The following is a 23659-nucleotide window of genomic DNA, read 5'->3' as shown; positions in this document are numbered from 1 at the left end:
TGCTTTTGTGTCTGAATTTAAATTGTTGTGCCGTTTCGTAGTCTTGAAATCTCTGAAGTCTTAGAAATTCTGACATTTTAAAATGAAATTCTTTAGGAACGGAACGAATTTATCGGGCATCCGGCCTAAAAATATATTGTATAGTTTTAGAGACAATTATAATTGATATCAAACCACCAACCAATTTATTTTTGATCAAAGGGATCACTCCAAAAAGAGACCCTTCCAAACTGAAAGACCTTTCCCCTTGGAAAATATATTGAAGTTAGAAAGTGAGACCGATTTGAGCCTTTTCCCTTTTCCGTTACCTTTACCCGCACTTTTCACTCCGAATTCCCAGTTCCAATCGCTTCATCACATACTGGTCTGCAAAAAAGCCAGCTTCCTTCACACTTTCGGTTTTTAATTGCACTAGCCGAAAATTTGGAACGGCGACCGGCAGAGCGAATCCAGCTGCAATGCGATGATCATTTGCATAAAACAAACAGCAATTTCTCACACATGTGCGGCCTTCCCTCGGCCATTTTCCCCCGACTTTTCAGAGTTTTCGTCTTTCTGTGTTTGCCGATTGCATTTGTGGCCCGCAGCTAAAAAGCGATTCGTTACATGAGAGTGAATGTGCAAAAAGGGGGGCCTGGAGCTTGGGAGCCTCCACAAAAGCGTCACATCAAACATGCATCAATAAATAAATAATTCCAATTTGCAAATTTTTCATCGAGGCCCCGCAAAACGGACCGAAAACGGTGGACCCATCGAGCGTGGGCCAGGGAAAAGGCCCGGACCCCGGCCTCTCGGACCCCAGCGATTCGATCCTGGTCAGGTGGCTTGGTTTTTGTTTTTGGTTCGGTGGTGTTCGCGTCGGAAAGGAAATTGTTCATCTGGCAACAACATATTGGGCCCCATCGCCGGGGCACAGCAACAACTCCATTCCGCAAGTCGGAAAACTCAGAGCTCCAAAAACCAAAAACAGACGAAAGGCAAATAAAAGGCTATCGCTATCGCTCTTGGCCAATCTGCATGTGCAGGCAAGTCTTGTATTTTTCCTATATTTTTTGCCTGCGTGTGAGACTGCGGACAATGACGACAATGAGCAAATCATGGGCACTTTTCTACACGTCGACAAACAAAAAATATTTCTTATGGTGCTTAGAAAAAATGATTATCAGCCGTTCAATCTAATTTACACTTGCAAAGTTTAGAGCTGACAAGCTATCAAACTCGTTTTTTAGATTATCTTAATAATCGCATTCGCACGCCGCATTCATAAGTGTTGGCTCGTTAAGAAAAATCAATTAAAATATTCAAATGGTTATGGGATATGATATTGGTTTTTAACATCCATGGTGTTTAATATCCCACTAAGATATCGATACTGTAAGATATAATATTTTATTGGAAGTATTTCTAGTTTCTAGGTAAAGTAACTCCGCTTTCGCACATATTTGAAATATTTTCTCTCAGTGCACTACACCGAAAGGCCAACGAGTGATTGGAGCACAGCAAATGGCATTTTTAGCTTTTGACATTTCACGCGTACAGCTCCTCAGACCTCGCCGTCATACACGGCGTATGTGTGATGTGGCACTACTTTTCGCTCTCTCCCGATTTGGTCTTTCCCGATCGCGACCCCAAAAGCGGGCGGCGGCTCTTTAATGTGACTCGAGATCCGACTCCTCGGGCCTAATGCCATAGATTTGAGTGGCCGACTAATTCACGACAATTTGCACTGATCGCCGATTACAGATGGGGCATTCGGTATGCCAGTATCCCAGTATCTGAGTATCTCAGTATCCAAGTATCTCGGTATCGCAGTACCATAGCATCCCAGCAGCCACTTCCTTCTGGCCGACCGGCCTACGCTCGCTTCTCACTGCTCTTTACCACAAATGCATTTTTAATTACATTGGCAAACATTTTCGCGTTCTTTGGGTGGCGAAGAACAATGGTACTGCACTGGGAAAATATCATGACGATTTCAGTGATACATTGGTATTGTTACTAAGTCAAGGTCTCTAAGCACTTCACATCATGAGTTACTTGCTAGTGACCTTTAATACCGAAGTTAACAGGTTCTTATTCCGATGATAGATTCCCTATATCATGATATTTTATTATCACTTTGCTGAAAACTCACTGATAGTTCTATAAAATAAATTCAATGCTAAAAATTAATAATACCAGCGATAAATTTGATTTTAATCATAACATCAATAACCATTAATAGCCAGTCAAATGACATTGAAAGGCATTATATTAATGTGCCAAGAATGCAATCGTTGTGTTTTCTCTGTGTCCGGATGGCAAGGGGATGGCATTGAGAATGGGATGGGTTGGCCCGAGGACGGACCGGGGATGGATTGTGGCTGGTGATGAGGCAGTGCATCATCCACTTGGCCATTTGCCTGATTGCGGTATTTTGCCTCGGTCAGCTGGGTGGTGGAAAAACATCTCGCCGGCAAAAAGCATATGGTAAATGGTAAATGGCAAATGTCCGCATCGAATGCTGCGACTAAAGCTAGTATGTGTTCGCAGTATCGATTTCAGGCTACCGCTCCCAGTTCCCAGTTCCTCGGGATCCCGATTCGTCTTCGACCGACTGCATCTCCATCTTCATCTGCCGGTCGCTTCCTCGGCTGGCGCGTAAATTTTCATGTCGCTTTGCGATTTGCAAGCATTTAACAAAGTCAAAACAATTTTAATGCACAGACCGGGCAGTTAATTAAAATAGCAGCGATCTGTTGTTGGCCAGGTTGTAGAGTCGGCCAATGGGCCTGTAGTCTGATACCCTGCAGAGTGCCCAGTTGGCTAAGACCGGGTGCAGGAAGGAAAGGGATCAGTAGTGTAGTCACTCCCTCTCCCCACTCCCTGCAGATATATAGCCTTTGTATCAGATCATTAGCTGATGGCTTCAAACGATGTGAGATCAATCCTAGGAATAGGGCATCTGCAAAGTCTATCATTAATAGGTGGACTCTACAATTCGGGTGTACACCTTAAATATTTAGCTAGAACTCAGTTGGTTTTTAGGTTTGATATAGGGAATTTTAATACGAACTTAATGAGGTATGACATTTGATATTCGGACAATTTGTGGCTGTGTTTCGGGCAAAATACTATTTTTTTATGCCGGAAAATTCGGATTAAGGATTTGTGACAAAACAGGGAGATTTTTTGAGTTTTTCTGTGGTATCTCAGTTAAAGTGCGGGCCATAGCTAAAATGATCACTGTTTTATGCTCCTAATAACCAAAGCTAACGATCCATATAACTTTTGGGAAAATTTAAAAAAAAGAATTTGTTTTCCAATTTTCTGATTTTTTATATTTTTTTGGTTCAAAATAGTCAAAAATTAAAGTTTTGAGGCTTTGGTGTCAATCGATAGAGAATTTTAATACGAACTTAACGAGGTATGACATTTGACATTTGGACAATTCGTTTCTTTGTTTCGGACAAAGTACTGAGTTTTTTTAAGAAAATTAGTCAGGATTTGTTCATCCCGTTTTTTCGACTTCAATAAAAAATATATTTTTCTCACAGTGTAGCTCGCCTAGATGGCGGACACTTGTCAGGCTGTTGTTCGAGGGACTGCAACAGAGTCTCTGAATCTTCGACTGCCACTGAGACCTCGGGAGTTGCGCTTCCCATGTTGTTGCCTTTGACAAAATCAAATTAATTTTAATGCCTGTTGGCCGCTTTGCTGCTCATTAATTACCAACAACGAGCGAGAGGAGCTTACTTACCCACTCCCCCTTTCCTGGGATCCACCTCTTATTCGGCTCTGCATTTTGGCATTTCGACTGCCGACTGGTTTATAATTCAATAAAATTTGATTAGGCATTAATTTGCAATGTCGGCTAATTAATGAGCGCAATATTCAATGCAATCTACTCCTGCAGCTTCTGCTGCTCCTTCTCCTTCTTCTTCTTCCTCCGCCTCGGGGGTTAAGGCATATTAACCCCTTCCCTCCGCCCCTTTTGGCCATTTCATAACCATATTTGGTTTGGTGTAAGCGCATCTAATGCCAACTTTTAAGTATGAAAGCACAGTATTAAATGGTTTTCGCCGCTTCCTTCTGCTGTGTGAAAGGGGGCGTAGAGGGGCAGGGGTGGGCGTGGCAGATGAGATGAGGCGACCTACTGCAGATTCCCCGTCCTGTTCCCTCTCTCCATCTCCGTCTCACTCAGTTGTGTTCTGTGGCATAATGGGCCAATTATTACTGCAATTTGCATTAGACCAACACACCGAAACAGGGGGTATATAGATATACACCGAGATATGTAATCCATGAGAAGAGGAAGCTGAAAAGAAAGCCCGCTTTGGAAATTCTTTTGAGGAGCGCGTTGTTATTATGAAACCGTTTAGAGAACGTGTTTGTGAACAGCACAGTAATTTGGTTAGATTACCAGGCTGGCGACGACGACGACGAAGATGATGATGATGCGAATGATGCGGATGATGTGGATGATGCAACTGCAACTGCATCGGGGAACTGCATTTTCCACTGGCCAAGGGAAACCGACGGAGCCAGCAGCATGATCTGCAACAGCAACTGCAACGCGACGAATGTGGGCCAATCTATCACCGCTCAAAGTCACACCAACAAAATATTGACTTCAGTAGAGCGGAGCATACACTGGCAGAAGAGAAGGGGTATGACCCTGAATTTTTCAAATTAAATAAAAAGAATGTTAGTCTCTTGGAAAATGTAAGACATGATAGTCCACAAATGAAATGCCTGCCCTCATTACATCAAGAAGGGCGTTATCAATAAATTAACCAAAACGCGAATTCTTTAGCAGCCCTTTGTTTTTTATTCGTAACGGTCTGAGCTATCCAAGTGATTTCAAATTCTATTTTAAATACGAAATTGTATTGAATAGAACTATTCACCTTTGTTTAGAATAACTTGAGAAGCTTTGATCTCAAAATTACCAGAACCGCGAATTCTTCAGATTCACCTTTTGGTAGCAGTTTACTGAACTATAAGGCTTTTCTGAATTTGTTTATGGTTTTATTATTTTTGTTGTAAGAATTCTTGTCGTATAAGACTCCCAATATATTTTCCTCCCTGTATAACTTGAGATTGAGTGGCACTGGCATTGGGACTGGCACAATCCCGTTTCGCGCGGACCGGCAGCGTGTGAATAGAAACGTTAGCGGAGGCACGTTCTGGACGCTGCTGATAAAAGTTGATTGCAAATTTATAGACGAGCAGATTGGCCATAAACTCATGTCCGAGCAGCGGCAGCGAGTCGTGGTCGTGCCAGTGCCTTGGATCCCCAGAACCACAGAGCCCCTGATCGCCGGAATCCGATTCTGATTCTGAATCCGAATCTGCATCTGTACTTGGGCTGCAGCTGTACGTAATTCGTTTGTGTACCTGCCGAACCGATCGCATCGATCAGAGTCAATCTCAATCCCAGTCAATCGTCATGGCGATAAGCGCGCTGTCGTTGTCAACACGAGAACAACTTCCGCCAGTGCTCAATCATTCCTGAGGAGAATCGAGAATCGAGCAGTGGAGCACTGGGAACCGAGAATCAAGCCCAGAAACCAAGAAAGTGAAACCGCCCCGGCGGAGATTTGCTTTGACTCGCCTCTTAATTGAATTAATTAGCTTGCGCTTATGCAAATCGCCTGGCTAAAACTACGGCAACTACAGCTCCATAATGCATTCTGCATAGATATATCTGTATATTCTGCATGCCATATGTGCCAAGTGTCAATATATCGTGAGCCAAGTTGTGTTCTGGCACACATGTGCCCTGGCCATTATTCTTCAAAATGCGCCGCAAGCCGGGCTCAAAACTTGAGTCAAGCAGCCGCCGTTTGTTTCTTCACACAATTCCATACAATCCACAATGAGATACCCCCTACGAAATACCCATGCCCTATATAGGGTCCAATGGGTCGATCACGAACTTTGTCACACGCAAAGGGGGGTTTTCAATTTCCAATTGCCGGAGGAGTCACGAGAACGGGAAAAGGGAATCGAACGGAGGGAAAGAGCCCATTTATGGTTAATGCTATGCTATGAACATTGTATTCTATTCACTGGTGTTGGAATCGACGGGGTGCCACTGATTCTGTATGAATCAAGGTCATCTGGCCATTTGGGGATATGATTTTAAAGACTGATCCATTTTAGAAACAAAATAATCAAGTATGTCCTGAGAGTATTGGCTGAGATTTGGTAGAGTCATACTTACTTGTGTTTAGAATCTTAAAAAGTTAAGGTCAAGTTTAAAGTTAATTGAAGGTTAAGGTAGTTTAACTGATTGATACTGATAGGACTAGCTTTGATTTGGTAAATTTAACTATGCAGAATGCATATTTAAGAGTATCCCAGCGTCGATCTTTTCGATCTGCTTTCCCAGTATGTTGTTGCGGTTTGTTTGCACTCGTATTTCATTTTAGCGGGCAGTGACGGAGGGAAAATGGAAGTGGGAGGGGCAGGGGCATGGGCAGGGGTCGGTACAAGGGGTCCAACGTAACGCCAACACACTCCAAAGCCGCTGCCAAGTAGACCTTCAGACGCCAAACACTCAAACGCCAGCTTCAGTCGCAAAAGTCGGAGCAACGTCGCAGCCAACGCAGCCACAAGAGCATTCATTCGGCATTCAGCATTATTCAGCCAGTCAGTGGGACAGTTGGACAGGTGGCAAGGCGGCAAGGTGGCGAGGGGGTCTTAAGGGGCCCAAGAGCCCCCTAACTGGGGAGCGGGGGGCCGACAGTTGGACTGGCAAGAGAGCTCGACGCTCGACAGCTCGAGTTTGCAATTGCGCACTTCTGAAAGCGGCCGAGGCGCAAATTTTGATCCGTTTGCATGGCACACACAGAAAGAAAAACCATTGACATTCACAAGTGAAATACATAACCGAAAATAAATTTAAGTTTTCCATATCATGTTAACATTATTTAATAGAAGCATTCTGTCGTCTTTATATTCTCTTATACGTGTTCTTATCAACCAATGGTTTGAAGTAGATCATATCATATCATATAATAGTTTCTTTCTGTGCATGCACTCTGCACCACACACGGAGGTCGATTATCCGCGTCTCGCAACCTGCATCTTGCATCTCCATAAATATACATATTGCCACCTTTGCCCACGGTTCGCAGCTCATTTGCTTATTGTTTTTTGCCCGCCGCCGATTTCATTCACCTGTGCAGTTTTGCAGATTTGCTCTCGAGTCTGCGAAAAGTCTACGCCGCGGATTGACACCTGACATGGCGGCGGAATCGAAAAGCAAAGCGGATCTTAAGGTGGCAGATCTTACATCCGAGATAATAAAAGCGTCACTGAAAATGGGGATAGACATTAGACTAGGAAATATATATATACATCATATTAAAATGTCTGGGACTATGTAGGTTATATCAAAACAATGGTTTCAAATATGATTTGTCAACATCTTATTTTGCCATGGTCACCCATGATAACCAAAGTGTGAAATAGTAACCAAATCGATTATATAGGTTTTCCCTGCAGATCTCTGTACCGTGTACCTTATCTCCAGGGCCTCAGTACAAAGTAATTTATTCGCTCATTCATATGCACATGCACCTATGAACGTATCTATATAATTATATAAGCCCGATTTGGCTCGCTTGTGCAAAACCACTGGCCAAGTGGTGCAGGCGTTGAGTTATTGGGCCCAGTGATGATTCATTCTATTCATTCGCCCCGATCGCGGCTATTCAAGTAGAGTATACTCACCCATCGATCGATAGATTTATGGCCATGTTGATAGGCAAATTTCCGTTTGTGCTCGAAACACAGAAATGAAGTCGCAGTAAAACGCGATACGGATGAAGATATAGTGTGTGAATACGAAGATACTTAATCTAGTGACAGATAATTAGTGAATGAATAAATAGACAAGTCATTTATTATTAATGCAGAGGCTTTGGGACAAATGTGTGAGTTATGTGTTCGTGTAGAAATGGATTTAAAAGGAAAGCACAGGTGACCTCTAAAAATAATCCTCATAAACATGTAAGTTATAGTGATAATGAGGCAGAGCTGTATTTTAAAGAAAAATATTATGGAAATTAAGTAGTGGTGTGATGCCGAAATCTAAGCTTCTCTTGACAATGCGCATTGCGCATATTAACATAAAACCATGTGATTGTTGTTAAATCATTGCATTCAGCGTTAAGAAATGATTATATGAAAAGATAATTTGTCATTTATAATTATAATTATAATTTTCAATCCCCTTAAAAATTCAATAAAGTAGGTGGTATAATAACTTTTATTGTATTCAGCGTATGCGTTTGCGTACAAATCGAATGTCGGATATAGGTTAGTAAGTATTGCATATATGCAGATACATATTTGTTATCGCTACTAAGTCTGCTATCAGTCTACGAATGCATGTGTGATATTTGGTATCGGTAATTGGTAATGGGTAATTGATAATTGGCGACCATTGGTCGTTAATTGTTAGTCTGGGGCGTGTAACCAAAGGTAAGTTCCAGGAAATGAACAGCTCAACTAAATCTATAACTAAACCTAGGCCAGCTTCTTGTACAACCTGCGTTTCTGCGTTCATCCCTCAATCAACATAAACATTGACCTCTTTCTCTCAAAACACCCAAACAACACATATAGGACATAGAAATAAGCAACATTATAAACAAATCAGTGTGGTGACCCCATCACAATCGAGCTTACAAAATAATACCCATAGATTATGCACATAGTTCCCAGGACAGATCACAAGAATCCCTCGCTTAGCGTCTCTTCGTTCTTTTGGGGTTTAAGGTAAAATGTGTGTGCTTATATGTGGCATAATATAATATCCTTATGCGGTTCTTCCTACTAGGTGAATATTCGATATATATACGTATGCGGAGTCCTTTAAGTGTTCAGGCTAATTAATTGCTATCGACACTGGTCCAAAAGAGGAGTAAATTCAATACGGGTGGGTTCGTCAGACAGTCTCTCGATATATATCCAATCGGTTGTTGTTTAAAGATTCTATATCAAAATCGTTTTCTTGGGGGAACACTGTGGCCTATTGGTGGTGAATATCATAGGTGTTATTATTGTTGTTGTTGTGGTGGTGGTGGTTCCGGTTCAAAGGAGCTGATGCTGACGAACTAAAATCGGATCTGTAGTCTAGGAATCCATCTAGACCCTGCGGTTGCAGTGCTCCTGCTGCAGGTTCACGTTGTTCATCACCGCACTCATGTCCACCACCACCGAGTCGGTCATCGTCATGACGCACTTGCTGCTCTCCTCCAGCTCCGTCTGCCCCTCGAGGAGACCCCCCTCGTGGTGACCATGACCGTGTCCGTTGGGGGTGCCAGCGGGCATGTCCTGAAAGATCAGTACCGTAGAATCTATACAAACCAGTGGTCGACAGCAGAAGCAAAGCGGGCAACCCATTCGTTAAAACTCTGCCGCAGCTCTGCCGACACACATAGTACAATGCAGAGGCTTGCATGCTTTTGGATTCTATTGCCGACCAATGTTACAAACTGTAGTATTATTCATACCTGGTAGTTTACCGAAGCTGCATCCAAGGCCATCAACTCCTTGCGAGATAGTTCCTCCACTATGGCGGCAGTATAGCAGTCACCCAGCATATTATTCGTAGTGCGAATCCGATCCCTGCAAGACAACATCACCAGGATTAGTGACTTTTCCCGTGCGATAACCACTCCAAATCAGATCCATACTCACACAAACCAGTCCACGGCGAAGAGGAGCGTCACATCCTGGACAGGAGCATCGATGGCGGTGAGCACGACGAGGAGGAGCACCAGCGCAGCACTCGGAACACTGGCCGAGCTCATCGAGGCAGCCGTGGAGGTCAGGAGCACCGTGAGCAGCTCCCCGAAGCCCAGGACCATGCCGCTCATCTGGGCAATGAAGATAGAGGCCACCGCTATGTAGAGAGCCGTCCCGTCCATGTTGATATTGCATCCGATCGGCAGGACGAATCGCGTGATCCGCGGATCCACCTTGAGTTTCTCGTTCATGCAGCGGAATGTAATGGGCAGGGCGGCGGCGCTAAGGGGCGTGGCAGGCGCACATTTGATTCGAGGGTGTGGTGTGGTGTTTGGTTTTGGGGAGTGTGTATTAGTGGGTAGTTCGGATACAACATCAGGTCGTTGGCAAATACCGGAAGAAAGAAAAAATACACATTTAACGCACTCCTACTGAATCTGAATCTCAGTTCCTTGTAACTAAAGGTATTCAACGAATTTTGATTGGCTTTTAAAAAACTTTATAATAAAAGCAAGGAAAAACGGAAATATTTTTAAAGAAATTTACAAAAAAAAATTAAAGATACCAGTTTTTAGTAAGATTTTTTATCTCATCTATTTAAAGGTCAATTTATTTACTTCATTTGCTGATCTTTTCAATGAAAGAATTAAATGAATTTTCCGATAGCTTTGTTTCTTTATCATTTTATGAACGGATTCCAAGTTCATTTAAGACAAATTCGTATCTTTCCGATTAGCTTTTCAAATTTTGCTTTAGCTTTAGGCAAAGTCTTATCCACAAGAAGTGTATTAAGTGTCTTTCAAGCTGAGATTAGTTTCTTTCGAAACATGCACATGACTTGAGCTCTTGCAATTTGACATTCAACAGATTCTAGACCTAAGGACTCATTGATCCCGATTGAGAACACAGAACTCACGTTGAGGCCGTGGCGAAGGCGGTTAGCATGGCCTGGATGAGTCCGGCGTAGAACTTGAACGGATTGCGGCGCACGACGACGAAATAGATGGCCTGCATCACCACGAACTGGTATATGAAGACGCCGAGGGCCACCGTGACGATGAACCACATGAGCTGGGACATCACCAGGCCCAGGTCGCCCACGCTCAGGATCTTCCCGGCGATCACAGAACTAATGCCCACGGGCGTCAGCCACATCACGCAGGTGACCATCTTCATGATCACCTCGAAAATGGCCGCGAAGAAGTCGACCACCACCTGGCCCTTCTGGCCGATGGTCCCCAGAAAAGTGCCGAATACCAGGCAGAAGAACACGATGCCCAGGGTGTTGGTCCCGCTGCGGTACTGGATGTCCCGCACCAGCACCACCTCCTCCGCCATGTCCTCCGACAGGCGCTGGGCCTCCACGCCGGTCACCAAGGTGTCGTTCATCGTCTCGTTGAAGGCGTGCAGGATGCTCGGCTTGGGCAAGTAGACGGTGTGCGCCTGCTGAATGGAGGCCTGGAACAAGTTGTCCGGGAAAACGTTTCTGGGGGTTAAGAAACATAGAATTACTCAGTACTAACGAATTAAAAACGTTTTTTAAAATCTTTAAAACCAGCAGATATATTTCAATTAATATATGAATTGAAGGAACTATGAGAGCTACAGATTTCATCTTGAGTTCACAGATAATAAAAACTTATCATTTAATGGCTGACACATTTTTAAACAAACATAATTCATCAACATCAACATCAACTTCAACATCAACATTTAATATTTAAGTTCCACCTGACAGTAGGCTGTTGTTTAAACTTCAGTAATTTTAGAAAATAGTAATTTTAGTCCACCTTCTATACTTTTCCACTGCTTGACAAAGCGAAAAATACCTGAACTTCATGTTCCTACATACATCACATGTACATTACAAATGTATTTTACACAGCAGTTAATTTTGCGTATAAACGTATGCAACAATATTTATACGAAGTATGGAATGACATGGATTCACTAAATTTTGTTTTGCATACTTCTATCATTTAAAACAAAGTTATATAAATATCATATTGTTGGCATAACCTGACAATATAGTTCATATCAACTTATCAACTAAAACAAGTTTTGAATCAAAAAGCTTGTCGAATTTTATCATCCGTCCAAACAAAGAAAATGCATATATCGAGGGAAAATTGATCGAAATGAATTTTTTTTAAAAGTCTTTTGCTCACCTTCCCAAATCCAAAAGACTGTCCAGTAGATTAACCGCCCGCCTATCCGTCGACCGATCATCCGCGTTGTGCAGATCTGGATTTCCAGGATGGATGAGCAGGACGAGAGCGATTCCCAGAGCAGCGTTGAAAAACGAGGTGCTAGCGAAGTAAACCAATGTGCGCAGCGCTATCTTTCCGTTCATCTTGGCATTTAGACTGGCCGATCCGGCAATCAGGCTGGATATAACCAGCGGCAAGATCATCAGCTTGAGCACGCGCATAAAGAGTTCGCCAGGATACGAAATCAGCATGATGGAGTCCCCGTGTAAATTCAGAGGCCGCAAAGAGAGTCCTGGCAATTGAATTGAATAATTAATATGGGAGAGTTTCTAGTAAATTATAATGAGTTGAAAAGGTGTTTAAAAGTATGCACTAAAAATATATATAAAATATATTGTTGCATTCTTTTCTACACCTTATAAATAAGAGAGATCTTCACGAAGGATTTGTGTTAGATGCACTTTTTCCTTTTGAACTGATACTTGTTCATGGTTTGGGATGACGTCGTTGAAGTATCATCAGAACGAATTGTTTTTCCAGCTGTAAAGCTCTCTTACTCACACAAAATATCACATTACTCATGGGGCTTACCAAGTACTACCCCCAGGAGGACTCCAGAGAGGGTGACCAGCAGCATGAGGTTATCCGACAGCCACCTGCGATAACCGGTCAGCTCGACGGGGGCGTCGCTGCGCTCCGTGGTCTTCGGGGGCAGCTCGGTGGAGGTGGGGGGACCCATTTTGGCGAAGAGGTAATCTGAAAATTTCCCAGACTTTTCCATTTCCATTGTCCAAGTGTCCAAGGTGACCAAGTAGAGCTGCTGGCGGCGCAGAAGCCTCGTTCTGCAGCGGAGCGGGGGCGACAAGACCAGAACCCAATGGCAAAAACCGAAAACCGAGTACCAAGAGAGGAGCAAGCGAGACGGGGCGAGCGAGAGAAAGAGAGAGAGCTAGCTAGCTAGACGTGACAGGGGGTTCCCCTGTTTTTCGGAATGCGGCTGCTCCTTTTTTTTGGATGGTTAACTGGTTGGTGCTGCTGTGCTGGTATGCTGGATTGCTGGTGTGCCGGAGTCCAGTTATTGATTTTTTAAGTACTTCACATTGAACTTGAGGATGTTGATTAGGTAGGCCATTCTACCGGTGCGGCGTTGTCTTCCTTTTGTTCGGCGGCGTTTGCGTTCCGCCTCGAACCCTCGTGCCTTCCTCGCTGCGGCGGCGGTTGTGGGTTAACGGCTCCGTTGTTGTGGCTTTTGGCAACTGTCCGCTCCGGAATGGCAATCAAAGTCGGCTGGGGCTGTCCACGGGTGCTTTCTGCTGACCTTCGCAGGTGGGTGCTTTCGGTGGGTGGCTGCTCTCTTTAAGGCGCTGAAAACTGCACTCGCACTCACGGGTTGTTGTGCACACACACCACGCGGATAATCGATTTTTCAGACTCCGGGTCAGGGGTCAACTGCAAGTGTGTCAGGCCTTGCTCTGATTTCAAGCTGTTTTTGGGAAAATTTAGCTGTATATGGTAGGCTGACTCCCCTTTAAAGCTTCTTTGTAGGATTCAAACACCTGACTTCAAGTTTCAGCCTTCTTCCGCTTTCGATTTCACTATTTTCCGTCCCGTCTGAATCCGTTTTTCCTGCTCCTGACTTTCAGCTCCTCGAATTGCCAACCGTTCACTTCAAGCTTGCTCCTGCGAATGGGCCACTCTCTCGCTGGGTCAGCTTTTTATTCCAAAAAGCCACTCAGGACTCGGAAGTCGAGTGTCCTGTGCGCCATAAACCAAGCAAATCTCTCTCTTTTCTCGCGGCGCATTTATGGCAAGTGCCGGCAGGGAAATGAAAACGAAATGGAAATTGAAATTGAAATGGAGACGCGGTGAGGACATCACGCACCGTCGAAAAGCTGATTGACGCTCCGCAATTATCATAAAGCGGAAAATTCCGCATGACGAGCACGCAAAAATTGATTAGCAGCCACGCAGAGAAAATAGCTCAAGTAGTTGGGAAAAAATTATTGTATTATTCAAAATCAGAGTTAGTACTTGGGTGTTGTAAAACTACTTTGAGAAAATTATTTCCACATTTCCCTATTATAAAGCATAGGTTCCTCAGGGGTACAAGTATTACACTTTCAAGGCATATCCAAACATATATTCTAAGAATTCATAAAATGAGTAGTACGTAATCTTATTTTTTGCCATTCCCGAAAAGTAAAAAGTAAAGTCCCAATTTGGATATTTACATACATAATAACATAACTTTTAGTGTTTTAAATTTGTAATTAAATATATTACTATTGTAATAATAATTATCTTTAAACTCTTGAAAAGAATTTAGTAGAGAAGCATATTTTTTAAGCGTAGTTGGGAAAATTTATGCAGTGTAGTTCTCTGTTCTCAATAGTTTTTTCTCAGTGCAGCGCTAGACTCCTGAACCCTTCTAGGTAATTTGATTTAATAGCGGCGCTAATCGATTTAAGTGACTTGGCAATTGCCGCTAGATGTCCTTGGGGATAGGGGAAAACCGAGGAACGATTCGTCGCTAAAAGACGTTTATCGATTCGCCTAAGAGCGCGCCTTGTTAGCTGTCATTCATAAATCATGTGAGAAGCCCCTGCCCTTCCTCCCCTGGAAAGCCCAAGAGCCCCAGAAACCCATTGCCCATCTCTCGGCAGTGGGCCAAATCAATAGGGCAGCGCTATATTTAACCTCTCGGCCTGGCCACAACAAACAAATCGTTCCGCGTCCGCCGGGATCCGGCTGAATTCGGTTGTCATATGGCCATTCGCATTTGCATTCCCGGCCGTAAAAACATCCTCTCGCCATATCCCCCGATCTCTGGCAGATAATTAAGATAATTGCAGCGACGAGTTTCGCCTGTCGCTTTGATTTCTGCCCGCTGCCAGGCACAAAATTTATTGGCACTTCCCCTTTGCGAAACTTTCAGATACATAACGCATATAGATTTTGGGATATACAGATGGACGAACTTGAACTTGACATTTGGCAGGGGTTTCTTAGCAAGAAAGATATTTTGAGCGAATGAGGCAAGGGGAACACCTATGGTTTCCATTATAGATGTTAAGGGTTGGGCTCTTGAGCTCTTAATCGATTCGACCTGTCACTTGGCCCATTCATTTCGGTTTCTCTTTGCCGACAAATTAAAAACAGGCACGATAGCAGAAAACTTTCAGAACGATCGAAGGTCACCCTGCATCCCCAAATCTCACACTCTTCTCAACCGGAAGAAAAACTTTCTTAAACTACTGAAAAAGGAGTTGCTATACGAAGCAGGAACATAATAGCTTACCCCACCAAAATGCATCTGTCTATTAATATTGTAGTATGCTATTTGTATCAACACACGTATAATTAGGAAATTTATATTTTAAGGCATTTTGTGTATTTCTGAGAACAACCTTTAGTTATACAATCTAAAAATACCCCTTTAGGCTCACTACTTCCATGTTTCCTTGTAAAGAACATCAGACAAAATATACAAAGTACTGAGTTTACGTAATGGTACTATTAAACTATACTTTTAAATTCCCAACATTAAAATTTATGGAGATTTAGATTTTTTCGTTTGATGGCGTTGATTAACACTTGATTATTTCTCTGCGTGATCTAGACACACTCGTCTGTTAATGCTTTTTTAATAACTATATTTACTTGTCGCCCCCGCTCTGTAATTTTGCAGCTTTGTTTTTTTCGAATGAGCTCACCTCGAACGATTAACCACAGATTACCCAGGATGGAGCTTTTTGATGGCACTCCCCGCAATAATTATTGTTTTTATCGATACGTTTCACTTTGCACTCACTTCGCTTTTTTTGCACTCAATCGCTTGCTTTTTGCTTTTTACTGCCGTACACCACTGCGTATGCCTAACGTTTTGCCAATGCAGTCAGTTGGAATAATTTACGCAGCAGTTTCTGCTGCCGTTGCATCAACAGTTTCAAAATGCGTTGCACCGCTGTAGCCGTTGTAGAGAATTGTTTTCTACCTGCGGATACCAGAAAAGGTGAGGTTCCAAAGGGAGGGTTCTAGTTATGGGGGCCTAAGTTTGCTTTTCTCTGCTTTTGTCTGGTTTCGAAGGGTTCAGCTTGAATTCAAGGTTTGTTTACTAGCAAAGTAGGGTTGTTGAATGGGACTACAACAGGATAATGAGTTTACCAAATACTATAAAAATAAATAAGTTAATTATCTATTATATATTATGGCTTGCTGTGTATATCTTTATAATGCGGGGTAAATTGAATTATATCCCCTTTTCCGTTTTTAGGTTTTGGTTAGGGGAATCGCAAGACAAGTGGTAAACAAGAAGAGCTTAAGTTGTTCTTTGGCTGTCCGCTGTGAGACCTTCATAACGGTTATATCAACCGTTTATAACTGGGGCACTGCGATGCGGAAAAAAACCATATAATAGTTCCTAACAGCTTAAGGTAAATTTAATATTTCTATGCATAAGGCATTGTATACGGAAGTCATTTGATGTTGTTTACATTGCTTAGGATACAATTTATCTAATTAGGTACCAATTATATGAACTGATTGTGTGCAATTACCAAAAAAAATAAATTAACAAACTAGGAATTGTGTTATGTGGTACTTTCCCTATCGATAGAAGTTTATTCTATATTGGTATTGTTATTAGAATATGTTTCCACAAAAAATTGTTTAAAACTTTCTTAAAAGTTTGACGCTGGGTCAAAAATTTCTGATATTTTTCTGATTAAACTAACTGGGAATTTGGAAAAATAATTTTTAATGCCTAGTCTTCGGTTATGCTTATAGAGACTTGAAAGAGGGACTTGCTGGACCCTTAGGGATTGGAAAGGATCTCTGGTACCTCAACACGAAACGATTGACACGACGAAGAACCGGGAACTGCAACCGGAACGCCGCGAGGCCGCGGACTTAACTGCCTGGCGATCGACGGACGCTGAGCGCTTTAAACGGAACGGAATCTCGGACGGAATCCACTGAACACTGAACGCTGAACATGAACGCGATCTCAAGAAGCTCCTCCGATGTCCGCTGGGCTCGCCAATTGAACAGAAAGTGAGCAATATATTTAATTTAAGCAGTTGCGACAAGAAGAGCCACATTTCTTTGGCTTTGTTTTTGCCACATTTCGTTTTCACTTTGCCGCAAGGGTTCTCTATGTTGTTTTCTCTAATTCTCTGGTCAGCTAATGCGACAGCGAAAGAGCGAGAAAGTCGCCCGTGACGCCAGCGAAAACGCGTCAAAGAGCCCCCATCTGTCTCTGTTTTGTCTGTGCCTATGCCTATATAGTATATACTATATATCACTAGCCCCCCTCAGCCCCCTTTACAAAAACAAAACGTTCCGACACCCGAAAACAAACGACAATTGTTTAATGCACTTTGACACACTTTAAATCTTTAGGAAAATTACCTTAACCAGACACGAATGCCAAAACATGCCAATGCGATAATTAAGGAAGGGGTACGAATGGAAAATACCTTCTAAATAGGGAAACAATTGATTAAGCCCTTAAAAGTTGCTAGAACATAAATATAAGTTTTATAAACGATTTATAAATATTTTCTAAGTATTAGCTTATACCCATTTACTTTAATAATCGTATCTCTTTCTTTTTAATATAATTTCAAGTCGGCACAACCCCCAATACTCTCTTTGGGTATTTCAAATGACCAAGTAAATGATTTTGTTATTGCTCAACTTGCGTGAGATACATCCTAAAGTGGAAAATTGCAACCCGAAGGGTGCGAGAAAGCAGCAAGCTGAGAAAATTACGCATACGCCACGCTGCCAGATGGCAGATGCCAAGGTACTGCGATGAGATGAAACGCTTTCCCATCTTCGTATTTGTCATTTTAATTAGAGCGTGGTGCAGGTGCACCGCTTTTGGGGGAAAGGGCAAAGGGGAAGGAAAATATTCTAGCTATGTGCGAGAAATGCTTTCGAACACAAATTGGCCAGCGCAATCTGGCTTCCTCAAATGATAGGGCCCCATTATAGGCCCAATTTACATAATACATGAGCTGAGAAATTTAAGCGGGGCTGAAAATAAAACTAATATGGGGTCATTGCTCGCCGACTTGGATCAGTGATAGTTGAGTGGGAGTCCGCCAAAGGTTGACTTACATAAGTCGGCCATTGAGCCACCAAAAGCCAATTAGGGCTCAAAAAGGGGTGAAAGAGCCAGGAGGGTACGGACAGGAGACGTCATCGCCAGCTCGGAAATTACACAAGAATACAATCACCCTACTTACAAGTATTCGGGTAAAATATATTGTTTTAAAAATAAAGAGAATGGGCCTTTTTAAACCAACGTCCTACTCTTTTAATATTTAAATTTTAGTTACACAAACTTAGACTTTTTTCCAATAAAATAAAAAAAATATTTTTTAGTGTATTATGTATGAAAACGATGAATTATTTTATTATGGGCTTCTCAGTTAAACAAACTGTTGCTCATTTTATGGCAATGGAAATAGTATTATAGCAGTGCTATACACCGGTTCATGTCTCGACTAACGAAAAGCTGTCTGACAAAATAAATCCATTTACAGGGTGTTCCTTAGCAAAAGGTCCGCTCGATGTGGACACTTTGACGAGGAGGTGTGGGAGATCTCAAAAACCCTTGCGGTGGTCGCGTACATAGAAAGCCTCCGGCACTCAGCAGTCTGTATTTTTCACAGACAGTTGCTACTCGGAAATTGGAATACGAATTTTTCAACCAATTTATAAACAAAGACTTAAGGATTTCGATTTCCTTTCCTTTTAAAAGTGATTTAAATATTTTATATTATTTATTTTAATAGATATTTTTGTTTTGTTTAATGTGATTTAAACGGGAGTTGTTTTGACTATATAAAATGCTTTACAATTGTTTTAAAGAATTTATTAAATATTTTTTAAATGTTTTAAGCCGCGGTTAATATATACATTTCCAAGCAAGCCCCGAAATAAATCAACGAAACTCGAAAATCACCCGACTGCCAATCAGCAGCAAAATCGAGTTAAAACTGCAGATCGCGGAGCAAATCAAATGAAGTTTGACTTTTGGCGGCCAAAAAAGTGTGTGCTGATTTTCTGCCCTGCAAATTCAATTTGGTGGGAAAACCCGAAAACGTTAACTTTCAAACGGAACCTAATCCAATTAACCAGGCCGGAGCTGCAGGAGCCGGAGCACATGCAAATTATCCGATTCAGCCCCGTTCTTAATTAACATTCAAAATGCTTCAGTTTTTTCCTTTATTTTTCGTCCCTCCGGTTGAACCTTTTTGCGCGGATACCACTCGGTAACCGCAGTTGTGGTGCGTTGGGTGGTTTTGCGGGGGTGTGGCGACACACCACCCACTCTGGAATCCATATACAGAAAGTTTCAAAATGTTAAATATTTGCAACACCTGAAAAATTGAATATTTTTCATTAAAAGTTCAAAGTTTCCCGACGGCAGCGGCTGCTGTGGAAAAAGCTGAAAAGTGGGAGGATGTAAGAGGTCCTGTCTCAACCGCAGTCAATAAATAAACTTTGCAAAGTGCGTGGAAATGTATTTGCAGATTGAACGGAAACCAAGTGATGAGTGCGTGAGTGATAAAGTACTAATACATTTTGTATTAGTAATATGAATGTTGACACAATAGTTAATTATGCATAGTAATTTTCATTTTTCTTGTTACCTGTCTATCCATGCTTACAGAATTTTTTTCCCAGTTACATTTAACTTATTTTTCTGTTGGCTTCTTTTAACTGATACATCTCCTATCTACCACCTGGTTTCTTTCCCTCTTTTCTTGTTTTCATGATAACTCTCCCAATTCATCTTTTGTTAATCAAGTTTTAAGTCTTCTTCGTAACTTGGTTCTTTTAACTATTTGCCTAAGATTACTTTGAAAGCTGCTGTTACCACCTCCATCTTTTCGATTATTAGTTCTTCTTAACGTTTCCTCTTCAATTTCCCATCTGCACGAAAAAAAAAACTGAGTGAGGAAGAACTAGTGTTTTAACTTTATTTATAAAAGTGCATAAAAGTATGCTGAGAAAAAAGGAAGATTTCTTTCGTACATAAAATATTTTGTAGCATACTTTCAAACACCTTTTTAAGAACCCTAGTATTTTCTGTGGCAGCCCCGAATATCTACTTGACCTATATATTTTTCCCGAGTGCCTCCTTGCCAACTGGCGACTAAATCAATTTGCAAGCTTCAGTCACAGTCGCAGCTTTTCCTTTTCCTTTCTGGGAAAACCGCGACATGAAAATGGACGACAGCCGGCGGTGCTGGCGGTGGTTTTCCGTGGTGACGGCGGTGGTGGCACGTGTTGCGGGCTGCCGGCTTACAGCACAGATGCGGATGTGGATGTGGGCCGATGTCTGTTTAAAGCGCCATCATAATCAGCAGAGCATCGTCATCATCATCATCATCAGCATAGGCATCAGCTTGGAGACCTGCTTCCCCAACTGGTCATGTTGTGCTTTGTTAAAAGGATTTTCACGGATTTCCGTTGTAATTTGAAAAGTTTTTTGTGCAACTTTTTTCATTAGAATAAGGGAAAGGCATAGAAGGTGGGGCATCGGCTTTGGCATCCCAGCCTCACCTCCTGCCAAATGTAGATGGTAAATGGCTCGGCCGTGTTAGTTTTTGAAGTGGCCTGCCACGAGCAGCCGGCGAACAGGTGTTAATTGTTTTTAAGCTAATTTGCCCCGACGATAATGAATTTTTCGCCAGGCCTGGGCCCCAAAAAGAACAAAATTATAATTAAATTGCTCTGAAAGCGGCGCGGATTTGGAGAACTTTGCCTAAGTCTCTTACACGCAGAGAAATAAGTTGAGCTTCTGTTTCGTGATGAATGGCTTAAGCAGATTCAAAGCTCTTTAAAAGGCTACAATGTATTAGTCTTTAAAGGGGGCAACAAAGTGAGACCCTTAGTGTTGACTGAAGAAATAAAAATGTTTATAGGTTATTCTTCCTCTGTAAACAGAGCTACAAACTGCTCCCGCTTTACTTACCTTTTCGAGTTGTCTTTATCTAGACTGGTCCGAAATGGTAAGGGATTTGGCTGGATCCACTTGCCGGGGCCAACACTTTCATCTGTTGACTAAAAACTCCCAGGAACAATAAAGTTGCCAGTGCCTCTACATCCCACAGTTCCCTGGGCCAACTGCCTCCCCTCAGCAATTCCTTTGTCAACCTTGAAAAGGCGCGCAGGTGTGAAATGAGCGTGCGAAATGGAACCGGGCCTACTCCAAAGGGAAACAGTGGGAAAAGTGGAAAAGCGGGAAATGTGGGGCGGTTGGTGTGTGGGAGATAATTGAATTTCTGATTTTAAGTGCTGTCGAGGCGGAGTCATCAGCAGAGGGTAGCTAAACAAGTCACAAAAGTGCAAATTTGGGCCGCAAAGTATGCAGCACTAAATTACGCATACGCCATGTGCTGCCGCAGCAGCCGTAGAAGTGGCAGTGAGACCGGAACGTGTAAACTGTTTCGACTCAGCCTGCCGGAAAGTTGAGGTCCTGATGTCCTGATGCCAGAAACAAGGGGAAAGCTACCAATTTGCCAAGTGTCCGCAAACAAAGCGAGACACACAAACCAAACGAGACAAACGAGCGAACAACAAATAGTTGTCAACACGACGGTCAGTCAATGCGAACAGGGACTACTCTTTAGCCAAATAGAGATGTGGTTTAGGCGGTTACTGAGGGATTAAATTCTTAAAAATGTGTCTAAAAGTATGCAATCAAATATTTTGAGTCCGAAAATCCAATGGATTCATTCCGATAGACTAAGCTATTTCTGCCTTGCATACTTTTAGGCACTTTTATAAGTAATTTTAAATCACTACACACAGAAACTTAAGAACTTAAACTTAGAATCACTCATAAAGGTGTCTGAAAGTATGGAACAATGTATTCAAAGTCCGAAAGTCCGATGGCGTTATTCCATAAAACTAAGATGTTCTTATCCTGCATACTTTTAGACACTAAGCAGGTGTTTCTAAGCCGTCTACATATGCCTTAATCTTGATTCGATTTGTACAACACAACTCAAACTACTTTCGAAACCCCTCGAAGAAAGCAAGTATTATTTCATTCTGTTGCCCCTCTTCCTGTGTCACTACACAAACATTTGTTATTATAATACGGCGTAGGTGTCGGTGTCCAATCTTCAAGTCGTATTCCAAGCACCCGCCTGAGAGAAGTTCCTCCGACAACTTGGAGTGGCATTGTAAAAAGTTTTCCAGCCAGCTCATTTTAAATGCAAATGGAGGCCGCTTGAACACAGGCAATCGCCATGTCCACCTTTCGAGCCCCTCCCTCGACGGCAAATTAGTTTGCAAGCAAAGAGAAACATAAACAGAACACGGCCAATATATCGCCCATTTGGGCTATAAATTATCCGGGATATCGTTTCTGCAACGGGTCTTTCGTGCCGGGAGTCATATTCGGGATTTATTTCGGCCTGCTCCAGCCGCAGTCGTAGTGCCTATAATCCGCTTTGTGGCCCAGCTGAACTTTGGCCTTTCAGATCTCGCCGCTTTTATACGGAGGACTAAGTGAGGGAAAGTCACCAGTCGCAGCATCGCTAACTTCTTAAGTGCAGTGCAACTTTTTGACACTTGAAATTGAGTTTTGCGGTGTAATTGCATTTTATTTGCCAACTTCAACCGAGGGAACCAAACAAAAGTCGCAATCCAATCCCATTCCCACTCGCAATCCCCATTGCATTGCCATTGTAGCTGGAAGTACGATGCTGTATCTTTCTGTCAACTGGCGCCCGAACAGGGACCGTGGTGGGTAGGTAGCGAAAGAGGTGTCATCAAATTTGCATGGATGGCGCCGAGGTGGCTGGAACTCAAGTCAAGTGGCGATAATCGCAATCTTTGGCTCGCCCGTTACTTGCGTCACACCCCTTTACAGCCTTACATGGCCATACACAGTCAGAAAAAACCTATAAGTGCTTAAAACTTAATATTGTACAATTTGTATATTCAAATATTCTTAATCTACAAAATTTTTTATTTAACACATGTGATATTAATTTAATTTCAAGGTAGACAAAGACTTTTTTTACGCACGCTTTTATAAATTACCAAAGGTTCCGCTCGGGCGCCATGAGTCATTTTTGAAATACATGTTTTAAGTTAAAATGAAAATTTTTTTCTCTGCACAAGAGAATTGAATTGAATGATTCTTGCAAATGGATTGCAGAAGAGAAATGCAGGGGGCCGTGAGTTTGGGCAAACTGCAGTTTGGCAGCTCATAAAATCAACTTTTACCATTTCACTCGCATGCTGCTTTCCCCGTGAATTTACTGGTGGTCGGGTGGATGTGGGCCAGAAAATTAATTACAATTTTTTGTATGGAGACCATTGAATGTGGGTGTCTATGGGGGTGGGTATGAGAACAGCAATCAAATCAAATTATTTTTCATTGCAGCTCAATAAGGGAAACGAAAACGAAACCGAGCCGAGCAAAAGGCCAGCCGGAGAACGGAAAGGAAAATCAACTCGGGGGTATTATGCAAGCCCAGCCGAGCTGGGGAAAAGGCAGAAAACTTCCGACTGCGCTAGAAATGCTTAACAAATGCCAAGGCGGGCATTTCAATTTCAGACTGTGGACTGACTGACTCAATGCAGCCATAATTAAGAGTGTCCTCGCTGTCAGTTCGCCATTGTTCTATATTTTCCTTTTCCCCGGCACAGAAGGCAATGCGAATCGACAG

General features: G+C 42.5%; 1 protein-coding gene and 1 long non-coding RNA gene across 3 annotated transcripts; one reads left to right on the top strand and one right to left on the bottom strand.

Moving 5' to 3' along the window:
- Window positions 1-8242: 8242 nt before the first annotated feature.
- Window positions 8243-16930, bottom strand: LOC119546939 (excitatory amino acid transporter). Of its 2 annotated transcripts, XM_037853577.1 has the most exons (8): window positions 16795-16930; window positions 15668-15948; window positions 12546-12710; window positions 11913-12246; window positions 10661-11230; window positions 9697-10026; window positions 9510-9624; window positions 8243-9330 (listed from the first exon to the last, which is right to left on the bottom strand). In XM_037853577.1, the coding sequence occupies exons 3-8, from the start codon at window positions 12691-12693 to the stop codon at window positions 9142-9144; spliced, it is 1686 nt and encodes a 561-aa protein (XP_037709505.1). In that variant the 5' UTR covers window positions 12694-12710; window positions 15668-15948; window positions 16795-16930; the 3' UTR covers window positions 8243-9141. The 2 variants fall into 2 exon arrangements, with proteins under 2 accessions (XP_037709505.1, XP_037709504.1); XM_037853576.1 differs by lacking the exons at window positions 15668-15948; window positions 16795-16930 and having other exon boundaries at window positions 12546-12756.
- LOC119546940 lies at window positions 16382-18113 on the top strand. Its single transcript, XR_005219200.1, has 3 exons — window positions 16382-16476; window positions 16740-17006; window positions 17583-18113. It is a non-coding gene; the product is annotated as an uncharacterized LOC119546940 (long non-coding RNA).
- Window positions 18114-23659: the final 5546 nt, after the last annotated feature.

This window comes from Drosophila subpulchrella, chromosome 2L (assembly GCF_014743375.2).
Source record: "Drosophila subpulchrella strain 33 F10 #4 breed RU33 chromosome 2L, RU_Dsub_v1.1 Primary Assembly, whole genome shotgun sequence".
Taxonomy (NCBI): Eukaryota; Metazoa; Arthropoda; class Insecta; order Diptera; family Drosophilidae; genus Drosophila; species Drosophila subpulchrella.
This window is presented reverse-complemented; position numbering and strand designations above follow the sequence as displayed.